General features: G+C 31.8%; 1 protein-coding gene across 1 annotated transcript in view; it reads right to left on the bottom strand.

Moving 5' to 3' along the window:
* Positions 1 to 18472, bottom strand: part of LOC134694965 (protein Wnt-9a-like) — a 43457-nt gene extending 24985 nt beyond the window's left edge. The window contains exons 1-2 of the mRNA XM_063556089.1: positions 17658 to 18472; positions 5623 to 5894 (exon numbers count right to left, since the gene is read on the bottom strand). Of these exons, the coding sequence (XP_063412159.1) occupies positions 5623 to 5894; positions 17658 to 17737 (352 nt within the window). The 5' untranslated portion in view covers positions 17738 to 18472. The remainder of the gene's footprint in view (positions 1 to 5622; positions 5895 to 17657) is intronic.
* Between the last annotated feature and the right edge of the window lie 2211 nt (positions 18473 to 20683).

The following is a 20683-nucleotide window of genomic DNA, read 5'->3' as shown; positions in this document are numbered from 1 at the left end:
AGCATAATATAATTTGAACTTGTAATAAATAAACATTCGTATACTTAAAACAAGTCTTAAATTACAAAATCTTTTTTATCCAATTTAAATCTTATTTTAAACAAATTCAGTGCTTTGATCAGATAAGATTTGTTAAATTAATAATCTAAGATCTTTTAATAGATTGATTGATGGGGGTTTCGTTCATCTTTGAAGTCAGGAGTACTTCTTTAAAAACAGAGGATTAATTACGTATAACATTACATGAAATTAAAATAAGTATATTAATGCAAGGGCGTGTTCGATTTTTCTCAAATTAGTTTAAGTGTACATTATATGCAATGTCGATTTAACTATATAGAGATAAATTAAAAACCACCCACCAAAACTGTTCGGTAAACTTTCCAGATATTTTGAAAAATAAAAATCATTTGGGTATTTTTTAAGTCTAAACAAGTTTCTTATGACAGAAAGTTACAACCTTAGCCTTTAAACTATTATTGCATATTACAACTGAAAATATTTTTTTGTTTGATAATAATTAATTAGCATAAATTCACGCGTTTGGAACAATTGCTTTTCCATAGAGATACAAGTAAAACTTTGTAAAAGCGAAAGTTAAGCCTGCTATTCAATAAGGCCACACGAACAATGTAATAAGGCCACAACAAAACGTTGATTTTAAAAAGTGATCATCAAAAGAAAATAGGGAAAGCATTAATGCCTTGATTTTAAATTTATTATTTTCTAATTACTAGTAAGCAGATGAGGTGACCTGCATTATTCACTTCCAAAATGCCAATATCAACTTTATGGTTGGACGTTTGAGTCATAAAACTAGGGTAGATACGAAACCCCATACACACGTATTTGTTTATTTTGGCCTAAGAAGGTTAAATACAAAGTGATAAGTTAACCCACAGAAACGAGGCAGTAACATGACAACCCTATAGTCAATGATTTACTATTGTAATATCTCTGGTTAATTTAATCTAAAGTATATCAGTATATGAGGGCTTTATTAAGTCTGAATGTTTACCCTGTTCATGATGGACGGTCTGGCTTTATAAGTCTGGATGTTTACCCTGTTAATGATGAACCAGCTCTAAAGTCTGAATGTTTACCCTGTTCATGATGGACGGCATGGCTTTTTTTATTAAGCCTGAATGTTTACCCCGTTCATGATGGACGGTCTGGCTTTATTAAGTCTGTGTGTTTACCCTGTTCATGATGGACGGTCTGGCTTTATTAAGTCTGGATATTTACTCTGTTAGTGATGGACCAGCTCTAAAGTCTGAATGTTTACCCTGTTCATGATGGACGGTCTGGCTTTATTAAGTCTGCATGTTTACCCTGTTCATGATGGACGGTCTGGCTTTATTAAGTCTGGATATTTACCCTGTTCGTGATGGACAGTCTGGCTTTATTAAGTCTGGATGTTTACCCTGTACCTAATGGACAGGCACTAAAGTTTGAATGTTTACTCGTTTGCTATTTATGTTTGAGGCAAACTTTAAAGTTGTGTTAGCTGAATATTCACTTAATAACTTTTGGATGATAAACCTTCAGCACCAAATATTTCATGGGTTTTTTATCTTGACTGAGTGATGTATGCTGAACATTCAGCGCCAAAAAGTTCAGGCATTTTTCTTGGCTTCTGTTATATGCTGAACATTCAGCGCCAAATATTTCAGGCATTTTCTTGGCTTCTGTTGTATGCTTAACATTCGGCGTAAAATTATTTCAGGCATTTTCAATAGGTGTCAGATTGTTGTATGCTGAATATTCAGCATCAAATATTTCAGACATTTTTCAGTCCCCTAAATTATGAATATGTTGAAGAGTCTAACTAAATTAATACGCTGTTTGACATAAAGGACTAGAAGCGAATTTAATAATGGACAGTGGGTTATGCTGTTTGAGTAAGGACAGACATTTGCTTTTTAACAGGTCATCTAAAAGGTTTTTAAAGCACATTTTATTGAAAAACCTTAATACATGAACCTTAAGTTACCTTAAACGTTCATGGTATGCAACATTGCTCAAACTAGTGCATGTGATATCACGTTCAAAATTCATGAAATATGCACCACTGGACTTTAAGAAATGCCGAAAAAAATCACCACACCCAAATCTGTCTTCTTCTTTTTTTCACTTCCAATAAAACATCCGAAAACACCCCCCAAAAAAAACTTTTTAAAAATATTAAAATTAAAAAAAAGGTTTTACTATCTGACAGAACTAGAATTTAACTTATATTTAAGACACTTTGCGTTAGAAATGAAATGCCATTCATAATTTCATACACAGATAATTGCCTGTATAATAACAGCTATTTATACAATTTGATGTTTGATCAAAATTTCATAAATTTGTTATCATTTTTTACATTTTCATAAAACTTAGGCTTTATCTACATCTTCATTAACATCGTAATCTTTATTTAACATGTAAAAAATCTTGATCAGAACACGATAATGATAAATATTATGAAATTATTCCGTTTAGTAAGTGATTGATGTCTTAACCAATTTATTAATTTATACGTATTTCAAACGATGCCACGTGCCGCACGCGCTGTCGTTTATACTCAACGATACGATCAGAGTATTTTATTATGTACTAATTCAAAAAGAATATTCAAAATATTGCGAGATTATTAATTACATTTCTTCACACTAAATATTTCAGCAGGTGTTGGTTATCATTATCATTTACATCAGAATCTATTACTCGTACTAATTTCAAACATTTTATTTAGTGTTTTTTATTTTATTTATATAAACATTAACATATATATTTATTTACTCTATTTATACCAATTTATATATTTTTTAACTGAGCGAGTTACATGACAAATTTGATACTGGTCCATTTATTTCGTTTTTGCTTTTCGGGTAAACATTCGGTTGTGTTGTCCGGGCAGACATCATGGACATCATCTCTTGTTTTTCGGGACTGTTATCCAGGTGAATGTTATATCTATTTATCCGGTAAACATTCTATCTTGTTATCATCTTGTTTAATATTCTACATTATCTATTTTGTTATCAGGGTAAATATTCTCTCTTGTTTTCCGGGTAAACATTCTACATTTTGTATTTTGTTATCACGATGAACCATTATCTCTTGTCAGTATCTTAGTAACATTAACTCATAAAATCAGGGTAGAAAAAAATCTCTTGTTATCCGTATAAACATTGTCTCTTGTAATCATGGTACGCATTCTCTTTTGTTATCAGGGTTAAAATACTCCCTTGTTATCAGAATAAAAATTACATCTTGTTATCAAGGTCAACATCCTCTATTGTTAACCGGCATGGTACAAACTATCACTTGTTATCCGAGTAAACATTTTATCTTATTATCGGGGAAAACATTCCTCTTGTTATCCGAATGACTTTTAAAACACAACAAATACTTGTCACAGTTTTTTCCCTTTCTTTCTACAAAATATTGGGATAATGCAGGCTTAATCTCATATTTGTAGTTCCCGTCGTGATTTCAAACAGCACTTTTGAAATGTATTATTGTCACGTACATTGTACAAGAAGAGTACGAAAATGATCAGATTATTCACTTCCAACTTTAAAATTTCTTCTATATTGTGACACTCACAGGGTCAATATGAAAAAGTCTATCAGATATCATCTTTTTAATCATTTCATCAATTTTGCATATTACAGTTTTTACACTGTCAGAACTGTTTCAGCTATACATGATTTTTTTGTAGGGGGAAATGCATCAAAAGACATCGTTAATAAATGAGTTTTGTTTTGCTTAAGAATGCCCTACTTGTACATATTTTGAATAATCAAAATTAATCATTTTGATGAATGTTTTGAGCTATAAATTGTGATTTCAGTGACGTCAAATGTTCGGAAAGGAACCAAAGTGTTGTAAAACCATTAATATATGGCACAGATAAGTTCAGCAAAAATTGAAGGACAGACTTTCAGAATATTGTCCTGGGGTGAAAAAAGTTTAGGAAACCAACTTAATACATCTTTGTATCATTTACATTGATCATCTTCCAACACAAATAAATGACTCCTTATATTTCAAATAATAAAAAGGGTTTGATGCAAACCCGTTTAAAATGTCGCAAATTTATGCAAGCTTTTTTCTATATAATTTTTCAATATTGCATTAAACATAGCATATGTATCAACTTGAAGAAAGATCCGAATAATTCAGGAAAATATAAAGACTGGAATGATGGGAAGGGTATATTGAGGCTGGTTTTCTGTTAACTGGGGTCAAAATCTTAATATCATGACAATCTCGTCTGCACTTATTACCGTCTGCTCTCTGTATCAATAGCTGATGCTTTGTTAAATGGCATCTTTAATTGATACTTACTTAAAGACTTGAGGGTATTGGCAGAGATCTCAATATTTGTTGTACCTGTATATCTTATCTTGTCGGAGTAAAGATTTATTGCGAATACAATTGATTCTTACATGCAAAGTGATGATGGTGTATTTAAAATTTCCACACTCTTTGATAAACTTGCGGTAATCGCGGTTTACAAGACATATAATGCCAATTAGAATACTTTCGTGGCGTTTAAGATTTCGTAAGATGTAAAAGTGTCATTTCTTTAGATAGTTTCAAAACAGAGTTAATATTTGAGGTGAACAAACACTCAAAGAGCAATGGGATGTGTGGTCAGTTTGTCAGAGACCATTAAGAACCGAACGTTTCAATAATGATTAAACTAATGAGTAATGGGGATAAGATTGCGTATGCTTCGGGATAGCTCTATCTAATGAACATTTCTAAAATTTACAATGGTTGCCCAATACAGATTTTTAACAACTTATTTATGTACCGCCACATTAGAGAGCATACACAGTAAGGTTAATGTTAAGTGTTTTAATGTTCCACAATCACTCAGCAAGTTCATGTCAACATTCGTATATAAGTAAACATTGTCTTTCTGTGACAATGTTAATATAAATAGGAAGATATTTTCCAAACAGGAAATCTCTCATTTGGTACTACGCACATTTCTGTACAATTTTCTGACACACTGTAGGTCAGATATTTAGACAATTCAGGTCACATGTTATAGTTGAAAGAATATGTGATTACAAAACATAAATTCCAGCGCATGATGAGAAGGCGTCCTTTTTGCTGATGATCGGAATGAGAGTGGAATCGATGCTTCGAAAGTGAAAACATTCCGCCATGATGAATGATTACAAATAATAGAGACTAATTTCAAAATTACAAAAAAATGAGTTGTACTTGCCTCGACTCTGAGAGACTATAACGGAACAGAAAAGCCTACTTTAATTTAGGGACACGATACATAAAAGAGTTCAACCTTATTTTAAATATGAAAAAATTACCTTTCTATAGAATCTTCTGTCTGTATGGGCCAGTGTACAACAAAATTTGTTTAACCTTATTTGTAAAAGAGGGGCGAAAGATACCAGAGGGACATGCAAGCTCATAGATCAAAAATAAATTAACAACGCCATGGCTAAAAAGAAAAAGACAAAAAGACAAAAAGTAGTATACAAGACACGCCATAGTAAACTAAAGGAATAAGCAACACAAAGTTTACAAAAAACTAGGGACGAGCACAGGTGCTCCGGAAGGGTAAGAAGATCCTGTATAACATGAACGCCCTACCTTTCTGTAAAATCTTCTGTCTGTATGGGTCAGCTAGGGAACAGTTCCATCTTTCATACCGGAACTGGTAATGGCATTCTATCACAGATATTCTAATGGCTTCTAGCAGAGCTTCTGCAATACCAGTGCCTCGCCGACACATTCTTTTCTGCTTCTTATGTAAATTTAACATTTCACAGAGTTTGTCTTTTTCTATCATATTTGTTCTTTCTTCAATACTATTTTGTTCCCAGTTTGATAAAAAAGAAATTATTGGATCCCGAGAAGTCAGCCTGAAAGTCAAAAAAAATAATGGTTAAATAATAAAAGCGGTTATTCTGAAAGTTTTTTAGAATTGCTCTTTTTCCCAATAGTCTTTTTAAGAATATGGACTATTCTCCCTTTCATAACATCTTCCTATCAATTGAAGACTTCACGGGTTGACTGGGGGAGGATATGTAGTCACCTTAAATTTCTGTACAACCAAGGATTTGTATAGTTAGATCTAACTATACAAATCCTTGGTACAACCAATGAGGGTTTTTCGGTTGGGTATGTTGGATGTATAAATACGTAGCCACGTTCGGTCTGAATTGGGACGTTATATATGACGACTCTTGAAAGTATCGAATACTATTCTATCAGTTCGATACATAATCGCTGAAACAAGTCTTTGAATGTCATTTAATAGTGGTAGACGATGCTATCTGTTATAAGCATTATTTGTCTTCCTTATATAAAAGCAGGTTTAGTTGCCTCTATGTCAAATCATTCTTAAAGATTTGTCAGACTGTATCCTACACACTTCCAGCATATCGAAGATGGTGATCTTAATTGACCTTTGATCCCTTTTATCATCAAAGGACCAATCAGGATGAGAAAGAATGTTAGTAGAGATAACTAAGTACTTAATGACAGGTAATTATCAAAGTACTACTTGATTATTAATGAAAACAAGATGTCTTAAGCAAACAATAAAACAGATAAACATATAAACACACGACAATGCAGAGATTATATATACCTTGCAGTGAGAAAATGAAAGCTTTGAAGACATAGTGGAAATTTTGAATAAAAGCTTCGGGACGAAAACTTTTTGACAAGAAGACAATGTGTACACTTTGAATAAAAGCTTTGAAGACAATGTTGAAAGTTGGAATAAAATCAAACATCGATAAAAATACCACCCATTGCTATCTTTAAAAACGGCTGAAAACTGAGCGTCTATTTTGTCACAAACATTTGCTAGAGAACGTTAGAACAGTTTCCACAAAATATACCCAATATACCCAATGTATGTATTAGAACATTCAAATCTTGGTGAAAAAAAATAATCCTGTAACTAATTTTCTTTTACAATAAGCTGGTTCAACTCTTATTCGTTTATACCATGATTCCATAAAGTGAAATTTAATATCCTGTTTTTATCATGATTTACTTTAAAAAGGGACATATTGCAGGATGGCCCCCCTCCTAAATTACAAAAACATGTCATTTTTTTATTCGTTATAATATGATTTGGTAAATTGGATACAGCCAATCGGACTAACGCCCTCGTAGATGTATCAAATACACATATAGTTCTCTGCATGGTGTACACCTGTATCGATTAGTAATTAATATAACATGTTTTGAGCATGAAATAAAAGTATATTCAAAGAATAATCACAAAGCAAATAAAAATTGGTGGCGTTTAAGCAACAAATTAAAACGGGTTATAGAAATATGGTCATCCCTGGCCTTATCCCATCCGATTCGGAAAGCAATGATAGTCGGTTTGGCTGTGTGGGATGTATAATTACGCAGCCACGTCCAGACTGGGGACGACCATTTTGATGCCACGAGTAGGGTTGGTATTATGATGCCTCGAGCAGGGTTGTTACTATTGTAATGCATCGAGTAGGGTTGGTACCATTCTGTTACTTCGAGTAGGGTTGGTACTATTTTGATGTCTTGAGTAGGATTGGTACCGTTCTGTTACTTCGAGTAGAGTTGGTATTATGTTGATGCTTTGAGTAGGGTTGGTACCATTCTGTTACTTCGAGTAGGGTTGGTACTATTTTGATGCCTTGAGTAGGGGTTGTACCATTATGTTACTTCGAGTAGGGTTGGTACCATTCTGATACCTCGAGAAGGGTTGCTGTCATTCTGTATGCACGTTAAAGAACCATTACAACATATTAATGTGGTATCCTCAAGCTTTGTTGTCTTATTAAGAAAAACTCCGTCAATCTATTAAATGATGTCTTCCAGTGACAGTCTTTAAATATCCTTCCCATAATCCAATTCGATCCATTTTAATAGCCTAACATTTGTTTACTTAATGAATATTCTTGCGCAAAATTGATTGGTCTTAAATAATTGTAAGTGAAGAATGTTGTTTTTGTATATGTTTGCTTTTAACAAGAAGGAAAAACAAGAGCCGTACATGCACTTTGAGATTAGTATAAACTTATATATTATTGAGATTGGGAAAACACATTTCTACGCTTTAAGACTGTCTTGTTAACTGCGAACCAATTTCAATCCAAATACATTTACCTACTTACTCTACCCCCAACAATTTAAAAGTGCAAAGAGGATAGTAAGACATATATTTTGAATACCTTAAGACACGTGTGTGTGTGATACTATCAATATACATGTATATGTTATGTACCTAGCCAACCTTGGGAATTAATTGACGATGTAAGTCTAATGAGAAAGCTTAATACGCATTTAATAACGATAGGATTATGTTTCTATCAAATATAATTGATTAGGACGTCACAAACTCTAGCACAGATCTCGCGATAATCCTCGGTAACTGCTGAGATGAAGCATTCAAGATGCATGTACGTATGCTTCCGCCCTCACCTTCTCCGGGTTTTTTTTATCATATACAAACGTAGAATTATGGAAATTTAGGGTATGGTTTGAGTTATAAATTACACTTGACCGTTTATTGAATAGTAACGTTTTAATTTCACAAAGACGCCTCTAAACAATACAAAACAGTAGAATGAAGATGTTTTTTTATGTATATAACATGTCATGAACCTGCCTTTTAGTGGTTGTCATTGCTTCAGTTCGTGTTTAAGCCGACGATGCAAGTAAATGAATCTTATTGCAACAACAACAGCAAACAACAACAACAAACTTGTTTTTGTTGTATTGCTGAAAACCGTACGGTTGCAACTTTGGGGAATAGCTAGCTGTCTCATTGGCAATCATACCAAAACGTCTTAGTTTTATAAATCATGTAGGATTACCGCTCTTGAACTAACAGCTCAGTGAACTGTGATTTTTGTTATTGTTTAATAAGTGACATGGGCAATAATTTCGGACCTGAGACTGACCCGGCTTTTTGATGGGAATCGTGTTACCAAGTTTTAAATGTTTTATGTACTGTTATCTAGACTGGTGTTGGTCTTTATGTCGTTTTTCGTTTTTTGTCGATCTCTTTTCGTCTTGTGCTTAAAATTTCGATTCTCATGTTGATAAACTCCAGCCTGTTTTGGAATCATACGTCTCTTTTTCTATAATAACAGAGTTTTGTAGTCTCTGTAATTGATTAACATCTGCTAAACGTAAATTGAGGTCGATTCCCATTTTGTTCAACTTGAAAAAGAGGATACCTTTTTGTTTAATTTAAAATCGAGATCGATTCCTTTCTGTTTAACTTGAAATCGAGGTCAATACCTTACTGTTCAATTTAAAGAAAGAGGTCAATACCTTTCTGTTCAATTTGAAAAAGAGGTCAATAACTTTCTGTTCAACTTGAAAAAGAGGTCAATATATTTCTGTTCAACTTGAAAAAGAGGTCAATATATTTCTGTTCAACTTGAAAAAGAGGTCAATAACTTTCTGTTCAACTTGAAAAAGAGGTCAATAACTTTCTGTTCAACTTGAAAAAGAGGTCAATATATTTCTGTTCAACTTGAAAAAGAGGTCAATAACTTTCTGTTCAACTTGAAAAAGAGGTCAATATAATTCTGTTCAACTTGAAAAAGAGGTCAATATATTTCTGTTCAACTTGAAAAAGAGGTCAATATATTTCTGTTCAACTTAAAAAAGAGGTCAATATATTTCTCTTCGACTTGAAAAAGAGGTCAATATATTTCTGTTCAACTTAAAAAAGAGGTCAATATATTTCTCTTCGACTTGAAAAAGAGGTCAATATATTTATGTTCAACTTTTCAACATGTTCAACTTGACATACATGTAGAGGTTCATATACCTTTCTGTTAAACTAAATACTTTAATGTTCAACTTGAAACGAAGGTCAATACTTTTCGGCAAGACTTGAAACGAGGTCAATACCTTTCTGTTCAACTTGAAATAGAGGTCGATGTATTTCTGTTAAACTCGACAAAGGAGTCTATACCCTTCAGAAACTGAACTATCAATGGTATTTTAATACGCGTATTGAATAAGGTTATATATATGATATAAAAATTAGGAGATGTGGAAGTATTGCCAATGGGACAACTTTCATTCGTAGTCGCGACATGGTTGTATTCAACTAAACAACCTTCAACGATAAGCAAACCCAATACCGGATGAGCAAACCCAATACCGTAAAGTCAGCTATGACAACACAGAACAAATTATTTTCTTTGAGATTGCGTGACTTACGAAGCGATCTGATTTTCTGATAGCCTTGGCGTGTACAATGTTAATGCAATGATAGCCGAGTGATTTGAATATGTTGTCGGCATTTACGTAGTTCATATATTGTGATTACATAATTTGATGCATGCCAGTTCACGAATAAAAGTTACAGATCAATGTTAGTGTGGAATTAGTTTGGTCGGATAGCACATACTGTTCTTTATTTATTTATTGCAAATGAAAGCGATGAATTGAACCAGCTTATACGGCGCACCATACCTCCCTAGTTAAATACTAGTTATTTTAAAATCTAACTTGCCAAAAAAGGAGTAGTAAAAGCACACTACTTCATATTTTATGAGTAATCGTCAGGCGAAGTGTTTAATAATCAAATAATATTCAAATTCCCTTTGTAGAAGCTACATGTATAAATCTGTTTAGATGCAAAGTAGAAAGACGATTAAAAATGCATCATATTGCCAATTATTTAGACACTGGAATTCGGAAATATCTACAAAATTATTTGATTTCATCGAGAACATTCTTCAAAAATGTCAAATAGATTATTCTGTCAGGTGTTAAAATTATTTTATGCGCGCTTTTTCTTTGGCTTTCACTTATATTGCATTTTGGCAAATACATTGTATTTATAATTCATTTCTGCTTAAATTACAATTCCATTGAATCCTGTCAACTTTTCCGTCTTAAAGTGGCGGTAAACGAATTATCAAATCCGGACGTTGGAATTTAAATTCATTAAAAAGAATTAAAATATTCGTTTGCTTGAAAAACTGATTCACAGCATAGGCGGATTAAGAAGGGACCCCTTTCTGGAAAAAAAATTGGTTGATTATATAGGGAATTTCTGAAGCATGACCGGAGTTGGTCCCTCTTAGACAGTCAGTGGACCCAACGTATAAATATTTCTGGATCCGTCACTGGGCAGTTATTTGCTTAACGTCAAGTGGCAAATATTTCATGCATATTAAGAACGAATGTGTATGAATGAAATGCATTATCTAATCATACAATATATATACGAGTACACGTGTACTATATATTGATTTGATACAGAGCGAAAGATGATGTTGATGGACAGACATATAAATATTTATAATGTAAACTGTAAGTAGTATATATATATATAAATGTATATCAAAAACATTTGGACTTCTTAAATAATGTGAAGGTTAACATGAAATACGTCAAAAGGGAGAAAATGTATTACGAAGCATTTGCGTTGGATCAATCTGAAAAGTGGGACACGTGGAAAAAAGGGGCATAAACTTCTGGTGTTGGAAAAATAAAGACAATCTAGAAGTTAGTGTGTCCTCTTTAATCTTTTATTTTTTTAAATTTTTTACCAAATAAAAAATGGGTCATAGAATCCTTAAACCTCCTCCCCCTCCCCCTTTTCGTCATTTCCAACTTTTTTTCCGGAGACGGTAACAAGGGCCGTCAGTAGAAGCAACTCTTGTAAATAGCATTTCTTTATATCCTCCAGCTACGATCGTAGAGAAAGGATCATTACTGATTTGCGTACGTCTGTCTGTCTGTATCAAGTTAGAATTTGATTAAACACTTAGTTCATCGTGAAGTTGTGATAATATCAACTTGAAATTAAACGCATATCATCACAATTCTATGAACTTTTAAAATAATGTGAAAACTGAAGGTTTTCGTATATTTGTTTTTACTAAAGTTTATCTTTTCGTTTTTTTTCATACAATTAATATATACATATGTAATAATATAAATTATGCTAACATTATAAGATCTATAATTCATAATCATAGATTCCTGCAATGAATTTTCAGACCACACACACCACTGAATAACATTACGACAGTTGGTGTTTTGGCGGTTACAGGCTGTATAATGAAGGGAAGAGTGGAATGCTTTTTTTATTTTGCTGGATAACTTCTGACAAACATAGTTTCCCTATTAATTAATAATGGCCATCTTCGATTCTAAATTCCTCGTTGCCATTATAAAATATTTTAAAAAATATATATCAGGTATGACACATTTGGAAGGCACCGCTGTATTGATTTTTTTTTTTAATCAATTTAACATTTTATTAGTCTATAAGGAAAGCACACTGAAATATGGTGTCCCTATCGCAGACCTTGAATCATATAGAACGCATATTTTTGAACGAATTTACAACATACACCATGAATGGATTATATTTTTTATTTATTGATTAATTCAACTGTTATTCTGTCAATTCTTATTTGTTCTTGAATCTTCTTCCCTGGTATGTCACCGTATGTGCGAGAAAATTAAAAATAAATCGGCGATCGAAAATAACCAGCTAATCAGCCTTCGATAAAAAATGGCAAAAAATCTATACAGATTCATGTTGTCAATCAAATCACGTGACCTATGTTTATATTCTTATCATAATAAAACTGACATGCTGATTATAAGATAAATAAACAGGTAATCAAACATAATTATATCTACGGAATATATTCGTGATTTCTCCAAGGACATGAAGGATTTGTATAATAAAATCCTTGTCTCCACAAGAGACCAAAACTGATCAAAACTGACACAGATATTAACAACTACAGGTCACCGTATATGTTTTTTATATTCTTTTTTTGTATTTTAACATTTTAACCATAATATATTGAAGAAAAATAGAAAATAATTGGTGTTTCGGATGATTTTTATTTGCAAGGAAAGCACATAGTACGCTGGAAGATGTGCGATAATTTTCAGCTTGAAAAAATGAAAAGAAAAACACATCTTCTTTTTATAACGTTTCGCAACCAACAATCAATTAATGATTAAATTGAGCTATTCAGATAAATGAAAATGGAACTACTAGTTCATTTAAAGCATTCTTAGATATTTGTCGGATTTTCTTTTTTGCAGCCCGGGCGACTTTGATGCCAAGGCACAGTATATGTTTGGAAGGATCGGGTAGTTAATTGCTTGAAAAGAGCCTGGTATAGAATTTAAGAATAGTTTATTTGCAAACTTAGGGTCCCAGGAGGGCATGTAGCATACAAATATTATTATTAGTATTAGAGAACACCAATATTTAATAGGTTTGGTGTTGGACTGGTTTCTAAACATTTATGCCTGTAACCTAGTTTTACGGTAACAGTACATAGCTGTTTGCAGCTCCTATATAAAATACCATAAACCTCAATATCGTTTAACCGGTTCTTGTCATGATAATAGATTGAATATACATGTTATATTTTAAGAAGAACGTTTCGCATTCAACGACTAGAACATGAATCACATAGACGGAACCCCCCCCCCCCCGTTTAGTTGGGAAAATTTGGATGATTACTAAGTCCCTTAATATTTCCTCTTAGATAGATATCATTTAAGATAAAATATAACCAATCCATGGTCAATATGATACTTCCATGATCGAACTTACTAATTTTTGTCTAGTTTTTAGGCCTTTTTCTTCTTCTTTTTCCCCAGTTTTTCTGATGATATATTTTTACTATTTGTCACCTTTTTATTCTTTTAATGTTATCCCTCTACAGACCATTGTAGTTTATTGCTTGTACAATCAGCCTTTCAATGGAGTATTAAATATTAAGTTATATAATTACTATAGAGAACGATTTTAAAAGATTTTGATCCAGTAAAATGGCAAAATATTATCAAATAATTTATAATGCGAATATTTTTTTAATATGAGTTTTCAATGCGATCTGTAGAACTGAGCAGCTGAGTTCAAGAAGTTCAGTGTTTCTGTTTGAATACGAATTAGACATTCAAATATTATATAATCATTTCGGATTTACGGTAAAATATAGCTCTGCTGTTTTTGAGTTCAGAATAAAATAACCTATCCGCAGGGAATTGACATAGTGACAGAAAACGTGTTATTGTTGCTTTGATCAAAGTGAATTTTTGTTTTTGCTGTAAATTATATTATGAAAGATAAATATACAATGAAAATATATTCATTTTAAACTTAATTGTTTAAGGTGCCAAAATTTTGGGAACATTAGACTAGATATAAATATTTGTTATGTAACTATAATACATTATTCGTTTTATTGTTGTTTGCTTAAAACGTCCAGTTGCAAATATTTCATGTATTTTATTACAGTGTATTATGACAATTATACTTTTGAATTAAGGAAGAATACATTAATAGATTAGGAACACACTGGCAAAGAGTGCTTTTGCAATTAACAATGATTAAGAAAATTTAATTCCAAATGTATGTCCTGATGTTTTTGCCTCAAAAGGTAAAAAAACTGGTATAGGAACAACATTACACTGTCATGACTGTGAAAAAAAGGAGTGAACTTCAAAGTGCACGAAGCAGTAATTTGGTTCACTTCAAAAATATCAAAAAAAAGTGTCTGAAGTTTTCAAACTGTAAAAGTTGTCCATATTTTGATTTATAGCTGATGAACTTTTGGCAATTTTGATATAAGAAATACATCACAAAAGTTGCAAACAAATTTCAAAAAGCATAGAAACGCTTTTTTTTTTTAATTTAAGATAGAAAAAGGAATTAGGGAATTGGTCAAAGATACAACAACCCGACAAAAGTGGGTCTTTCTACACAACGTGTGTTGTCGTAAAAAAATTGCTTTTCAATATAACTATGTTTTCGGGCCAATTAACCACTGTAACTTATTCCTCATGTTCCTATTTATTCTAATTACACAATAAACTAGGACAACTAACAATTAAACAGACACTGCCAAGAAACAAGAACATACGATTGTCTTCCGACCGAAAAAAAGCAGTCAAGATGTAATATTTCTTTACAAACATTTGTCAAATCGCATCAATTGGGTAAATTATTCTTCTAATCAGACACGAAAGAAAAGTTACAAGTAGTGAGTAATTTGTGATTAAGGGGTTTTAGTCCCTAAATAGACAACATGATAAAGCGCGTGCTACTGAAAAATGTTATCGCAGAGTCAAATAATTTCTACTGATACCCTGTCCACACAGAGCATAGGAATCCAAACTTACACGTGGAAATATTTTTATTTAAACTCACGGCAACGCATTTCAATTCTTCATTTCAGGTTTATGAATGTCTCAGTTCATGAATATAATTTTTAGATGTAATGCTTAGTTTCTCATTCCCTTGGCATAGACCGAAAAGAAAAAAAATATTAAAAAAAATAAAAACGTCCCTTTGCTCTCCGTGACATTTTATCCTCTTGCGGGAACAGTAGAAATCCGTTAAAACTTAATTGCCGGAATCAAACTCAGCAAACGATCAATAATTATATTATAATTCGTGTATTATAATTCATAATGGCTTATTGGCCCTTGTGGGTTATTTTTATCATTTTTTAGGGGAGGATGAAATTATTTTGCCTACCAAATAATATAATGATTCCCGTTTGCTATGTGCATGCCCTATGTGCTTTTTGTAGAACATTATTTCGTATTACTCGAGATATAAAATTTAGAAAGCGAACAAACATGACAAAAATAGTTATAGTGTTTTAAAACTACAAGGCAAAACAAAACAAAACAACTGAAATCATCTACGACTAAACTTAATTTTAGGACAATATCTTAGGTTTATTACCTGGAAACTTACAACCAAACGTATCATTTTTTTCTAATCGGAATAAATCAGTCGTTACATTGCGCTTTCTCTATATTTACGATGGCTATATTTGCATTGGAGTGGGAATGCCGATCGTCGGAAGGGGTTGAATTATTCTGGTTATTGTTTATTTCACGTAAATACAGAAATAATGTCTGCTTTGCATCCACAATGGGGGGTTATTGATTAACTCAGATGTACTAAGATCTACTAATATTCGATTATTAGCTTGTAGAAAAACTACTTATATTCATAGGGGGTAATAGATTAACCCAGATGTACTAAGATCTACTAATATTCGATTATTAGCTTGTAGAAAACCACAAGTAATCATTAAGATATATGTCTAAGGCAGACGATATTGTCAATGTATACTGGGATAACATAATAATAAAGCCAAAAATATCTCAGCGGCTATGAATGTTACTTAAATGCTACAATATATGACTGTGTACATTTATTACGACAATTTTAGATACTTGCTGTCGCTTTAAATTATTTATTTTACATTTTACATCAAATTAGTTGTTATTTTAATAATTCAATGTTTATTTTTTGTTATTTATATGTGGTTTGTTTCCCCTAGTGTTAACGGGTTAGACATTGTTAGAAATATTAACTCTTTAGTTTTATGATAATCATGGCAATTCAAAACACTTCTCTGATCATTTTTGCGCAAATTTATTATGATATTATTTTATTCTTAGCAAACTGAGTGTTTATATTTTATGACTCGCCCTGAATGTGCATGAACTATTTGCTACTGGATGAATAGCAAATTATAATCAATCAATATATTTATACATCTGACAGAAATTACATAACATATAATAACATTCGTCTAGTTATGTGTGTAATATTGGCCACAAAACAATAAATACAAACAACAAACGAAATTTCTGCAATTTCATTCAAAAACACTTATTTAACGAACAATTATCCAAAACAAAAATGAAAAAAAAATGAAACTAGTAAAATAAATAATTCTATTTTTTCAAAGATAACAAGATAACAAGATAACAAGATGAACTAGCTCACAATTCTTACATTAAATACAAAAATAATAATAAAAATATAGAAGGGTTTTTAGAAGATTTTTTAATTAAACTCTTAAGCAAGTTTCTTTCTGATCATCAAGTTACAAAAAAAACACATGACAATATTTGTTTTCTGTAGGATATTAAATAAATAAACAAAAAGATGTGGTATAAATGCCAATGAAACAACTCTCCACAAGAGACCAAATAACACACAAATTAACAATTATGGGTCACCCTACTGTACGGCCTTCACCAATGAGTAAAAATCTATAACTGAATGCATTAAATCGAACTAACAACATTTTTCTTGCATTTGTTAGTGCACCGATTACTATGCCTATTAATTTAGGATTATGATTATACCCTAAAATATTTATTGATTACTAGAAATATTTATTTAAGACTACTATGCATGTAACTGCATCCCAATATATTTCATTGTTATTTGATATCAGAGAATATATCTGATAACCACAAATTTACTTTTACTTTAGGTGATTGCTCTGGCCAAAATATTGTGATAATAAATAATATATTTATTGTCGTAAAAGCATGAGACAGCTCAATTGTGACAAAATACAAATAACATAACACATAAAAAATACATTATAGCAAATCAGTTCATCAAAATTATTTTGTGAAGAATGTGCCCCTAGTTCAGTGGCATGGCACCAGTGCACCACTTTGATTAATTTATTATTTAAAGCATGTGCTTACAAATATTTTTTCAAAACCTTTTCAACAAGAATTTTTCTCAAATAGTCTATCTTCCCTAGACCCCGGGCTAACACATTATTTTCCAGTGGCTATGCATAGCCACTGTGGTTTCTTTTTAAAGATTAATATATACATACCCAAAGTACGCTAAAACCGTCGGAGATGATGATATTGAACAAATAATCCCTAAAAATAGTAAAACTTGATTCAGTAACATCGTGTTTTCCACCGATTATGCAAGTACATTGTTCCAAATTTGTTCATGATATCCAAAATTTCATCCTTTGTGGTTTGAGCATTCACAAGATTATTTTAATATGCAAATTATCCGTTGTATTATATTAAACACTTCACAGATTCATTTTACATTTTGGCGCAAGATATTGTGTCACATATTAATATAAACTCCTAAAAATTGTCATTTCTAAAAAAAAATTCGCAGCTTTCAACTTTTAAAATCAAAATTTAATATCATTTCTTTAGGGTCATCAAAGATCGCCTTATCGCGAATTTATCATGTTCACTGGAATATTAATATAGCCTAAACTTTAAATATTCCGAAGTTCAACACAAACAAAATTGTGTTTGATTTCTCGAGTTCCTGTCGTGAAATTAAATTTATCAAATTTCCTTCAAAGAATCGTTGGATTAACCTTTAACAGAAAAAATCATGAATAACAAAACTTTTCGAACATTCTGTGCGTGATTTTCTAGCAGCGCCACTCTGCGGGAGATTGTTACACATCCAGGTTTCACTAGCACGTGCTACTATCTATCGTCTGTTGGTTCTAACATGTCGTAAGTTCGTTGATGTATTTAATCAATGGACGTATTCGTTGTATCATATGGAGTGAGATAACTTTCCGTCTTGCGTTGATTGATTCGCGGGCAGTTATGTCACCAATAGCTTGTTGCTTGTCTCTCTCGTGTTTACATAGATGTGATGTATGGGTTGGAGAGGTTACAAACAGATATGTGAAAAAAGTTTTGAAATTTTTCGCTTAAGTAATTTTAAAAACGTAAATTTTAACACAGGATTTATTACATTGTCCCAGGTAATTCATATAAGATTTTATTTAAGATTTATGAAATCTGGGCGGTCATTGAAGATTCATTATTAATTGAGGTGACCGCCATCAAACCCGCCCCCATCGCTGTATTTGGTGGCAGCCCTCGGTGAATAAGAATCATTCAAGAATTCACATAAAGGACAGCACGATTAATTATAGAAAGATCGAACTGTTAAGGTGCGACTTTTATCTCTTATTATAGGAGTGTATTTCGTGATGTACAGTTCTACCAATCTATTTCTCTTAAAATAGCCATTAATCACGAAGAACTTGATTTATTTCTATAATTTCTTCGTACTTTTATTTAGATGTAATGATATGTCCACCTATGATGGTCAGCAATGATTTTGCTATTTTAGTCAAATTAAAGAATCTTTAATATACTATCTCATGTTTGTCATAGATATTTGTATGGTATCTTAGTTGACATTTCTTTTTAATTTGTGTTATCTGACCACGGAAATATATAGATCACTGCGTTAATCTTTTTTATTTAATTCCGAGGGTAATACATTAAAATTTTACTATTTCATGTTGCTATGTATTTTCAGAAATCTACACTTTAACCAATGAAAAAATCGGAAATAAAAATAAATAAATCTCATTTTATCAGTTTAAAGCAATTACTTTAGTTACTAAAAGATTACAAAATATTTAATTTGACACAAATAAAATCTACGCCAAGATGTACGTTTCATTCATAAGATGTATTAACTGCATTTATTTCTTCAATGGCAAAATAGATCCATTTTAATGATGCATGATAAATTATATGATGCATGCACGAAGGTGCAGTTTTGATGTAAATAAAAAATATAACAAATGGATATACCGAGGACAAAATAAATTTAGCCACAGAACGTAATAATAATAAAAATACTAAATGTGTAGTTATGCATGATCCAAAGCTAGGTGCGGATTCAGAAATTAAAAGGGGGTTCCACCTGGGAAGGGGAAGGTAAACGTCTATTTTCCGTCGTTTTTTTTCACGCGGTTAAAACATCTAGCAAAAGGCTGGTTCAAACCATTACAATTCCAATCTCAATTCTCCAACGATAAACCACGATGCATGAAGATGCAGTTTTGATGTTGTATTTTTTTTCATCACAAACGGATAAACCAATAAAAAAATAATTTATTGACAGAGCATAGTCACTGCATGATAAAGACAGCGAAATGTGTTGTAATACAACAGTGATTGATGGAACCAGAAATAGAGAAACATATTGGACGAATTTGTTAATGAGACAACAACCCATCAAAACACAAGAAAATATGTTAAAACATATAGAATTATAGCATTCCGTCATTGATCAGAACAAGTAGAAATAGATGCCAATAAGAACACCGAACAGAAAAAGTTTAACCTGTTTCAGTAGGTCATCGTGTCGTTAATGAGGGTCTAAATGTGAGTACTCTATTCTATTTATAATTTTATAAGTCACACTTCTCCATTATTTAAAAAAAAATCCATCATTCTCTATTTTTATATAATTTTCGCACAGAATTATTCTTTCTTTCTTTTTCTGTTCTATTTCTTATATTTTCAGCCCTTTATTCTTCACGTTCGGTCCATAAGTTCCTCTAATGTAAACCTATCTGTACATTTGTCTGCTTCAAATTATGAATGGAATACAATATATACACAGCAGTTTAAAAATGCTTACCGCAACCAATTTTAGAAAAATATAGAAATTAAAAAAGGCATTTGAAATCTACAACAAAAAACACCATCAAGTCAAGTCAAACTTTTATAACGCATCATCATAGAAACCAAGTTAAGCCAAACATTCATGACGCATTACTCATATAAACCAAGTTTAGACAAACATTCCTGACGCATTACTCATATAAACCAAGTTTAGCCAAACATTCATAACGCATTACTCATATAAACCAAGTTTAGACAAACATTCATAACGCATTACTCATATAAACCAAGTTTAGACAAACATTCCTGACGCATTACTCATATAAACCAAGTTTAGCCAAACATTCATAACGCATTACTCATATAAACCAAGTTAAGCCAAACATTCATGACGCATTACTCATATAAACCAAGTTTAGACAAACATTCCTGACGCATTACT

Source organism: Mytilus trossulus, chromosome 13, assembly GCF_036588685.1.
Source record: "Mytilus trossulus isolate FHL-02 chromosome 13, PNRI_Mtr1.1.1.hap1, whole genome shotgun sequence".
Lineage (NCBI taxonomy): Eukaryota > Metazoa > Mollusca > Bivalvia > Mytilida > Mytilidae > Mytilus > Mytilus trossulus.
Note: the sequence above shows the minus strand (reverse complement) of the source record. Positions and strands in the feature narration are given on the sequence as shown.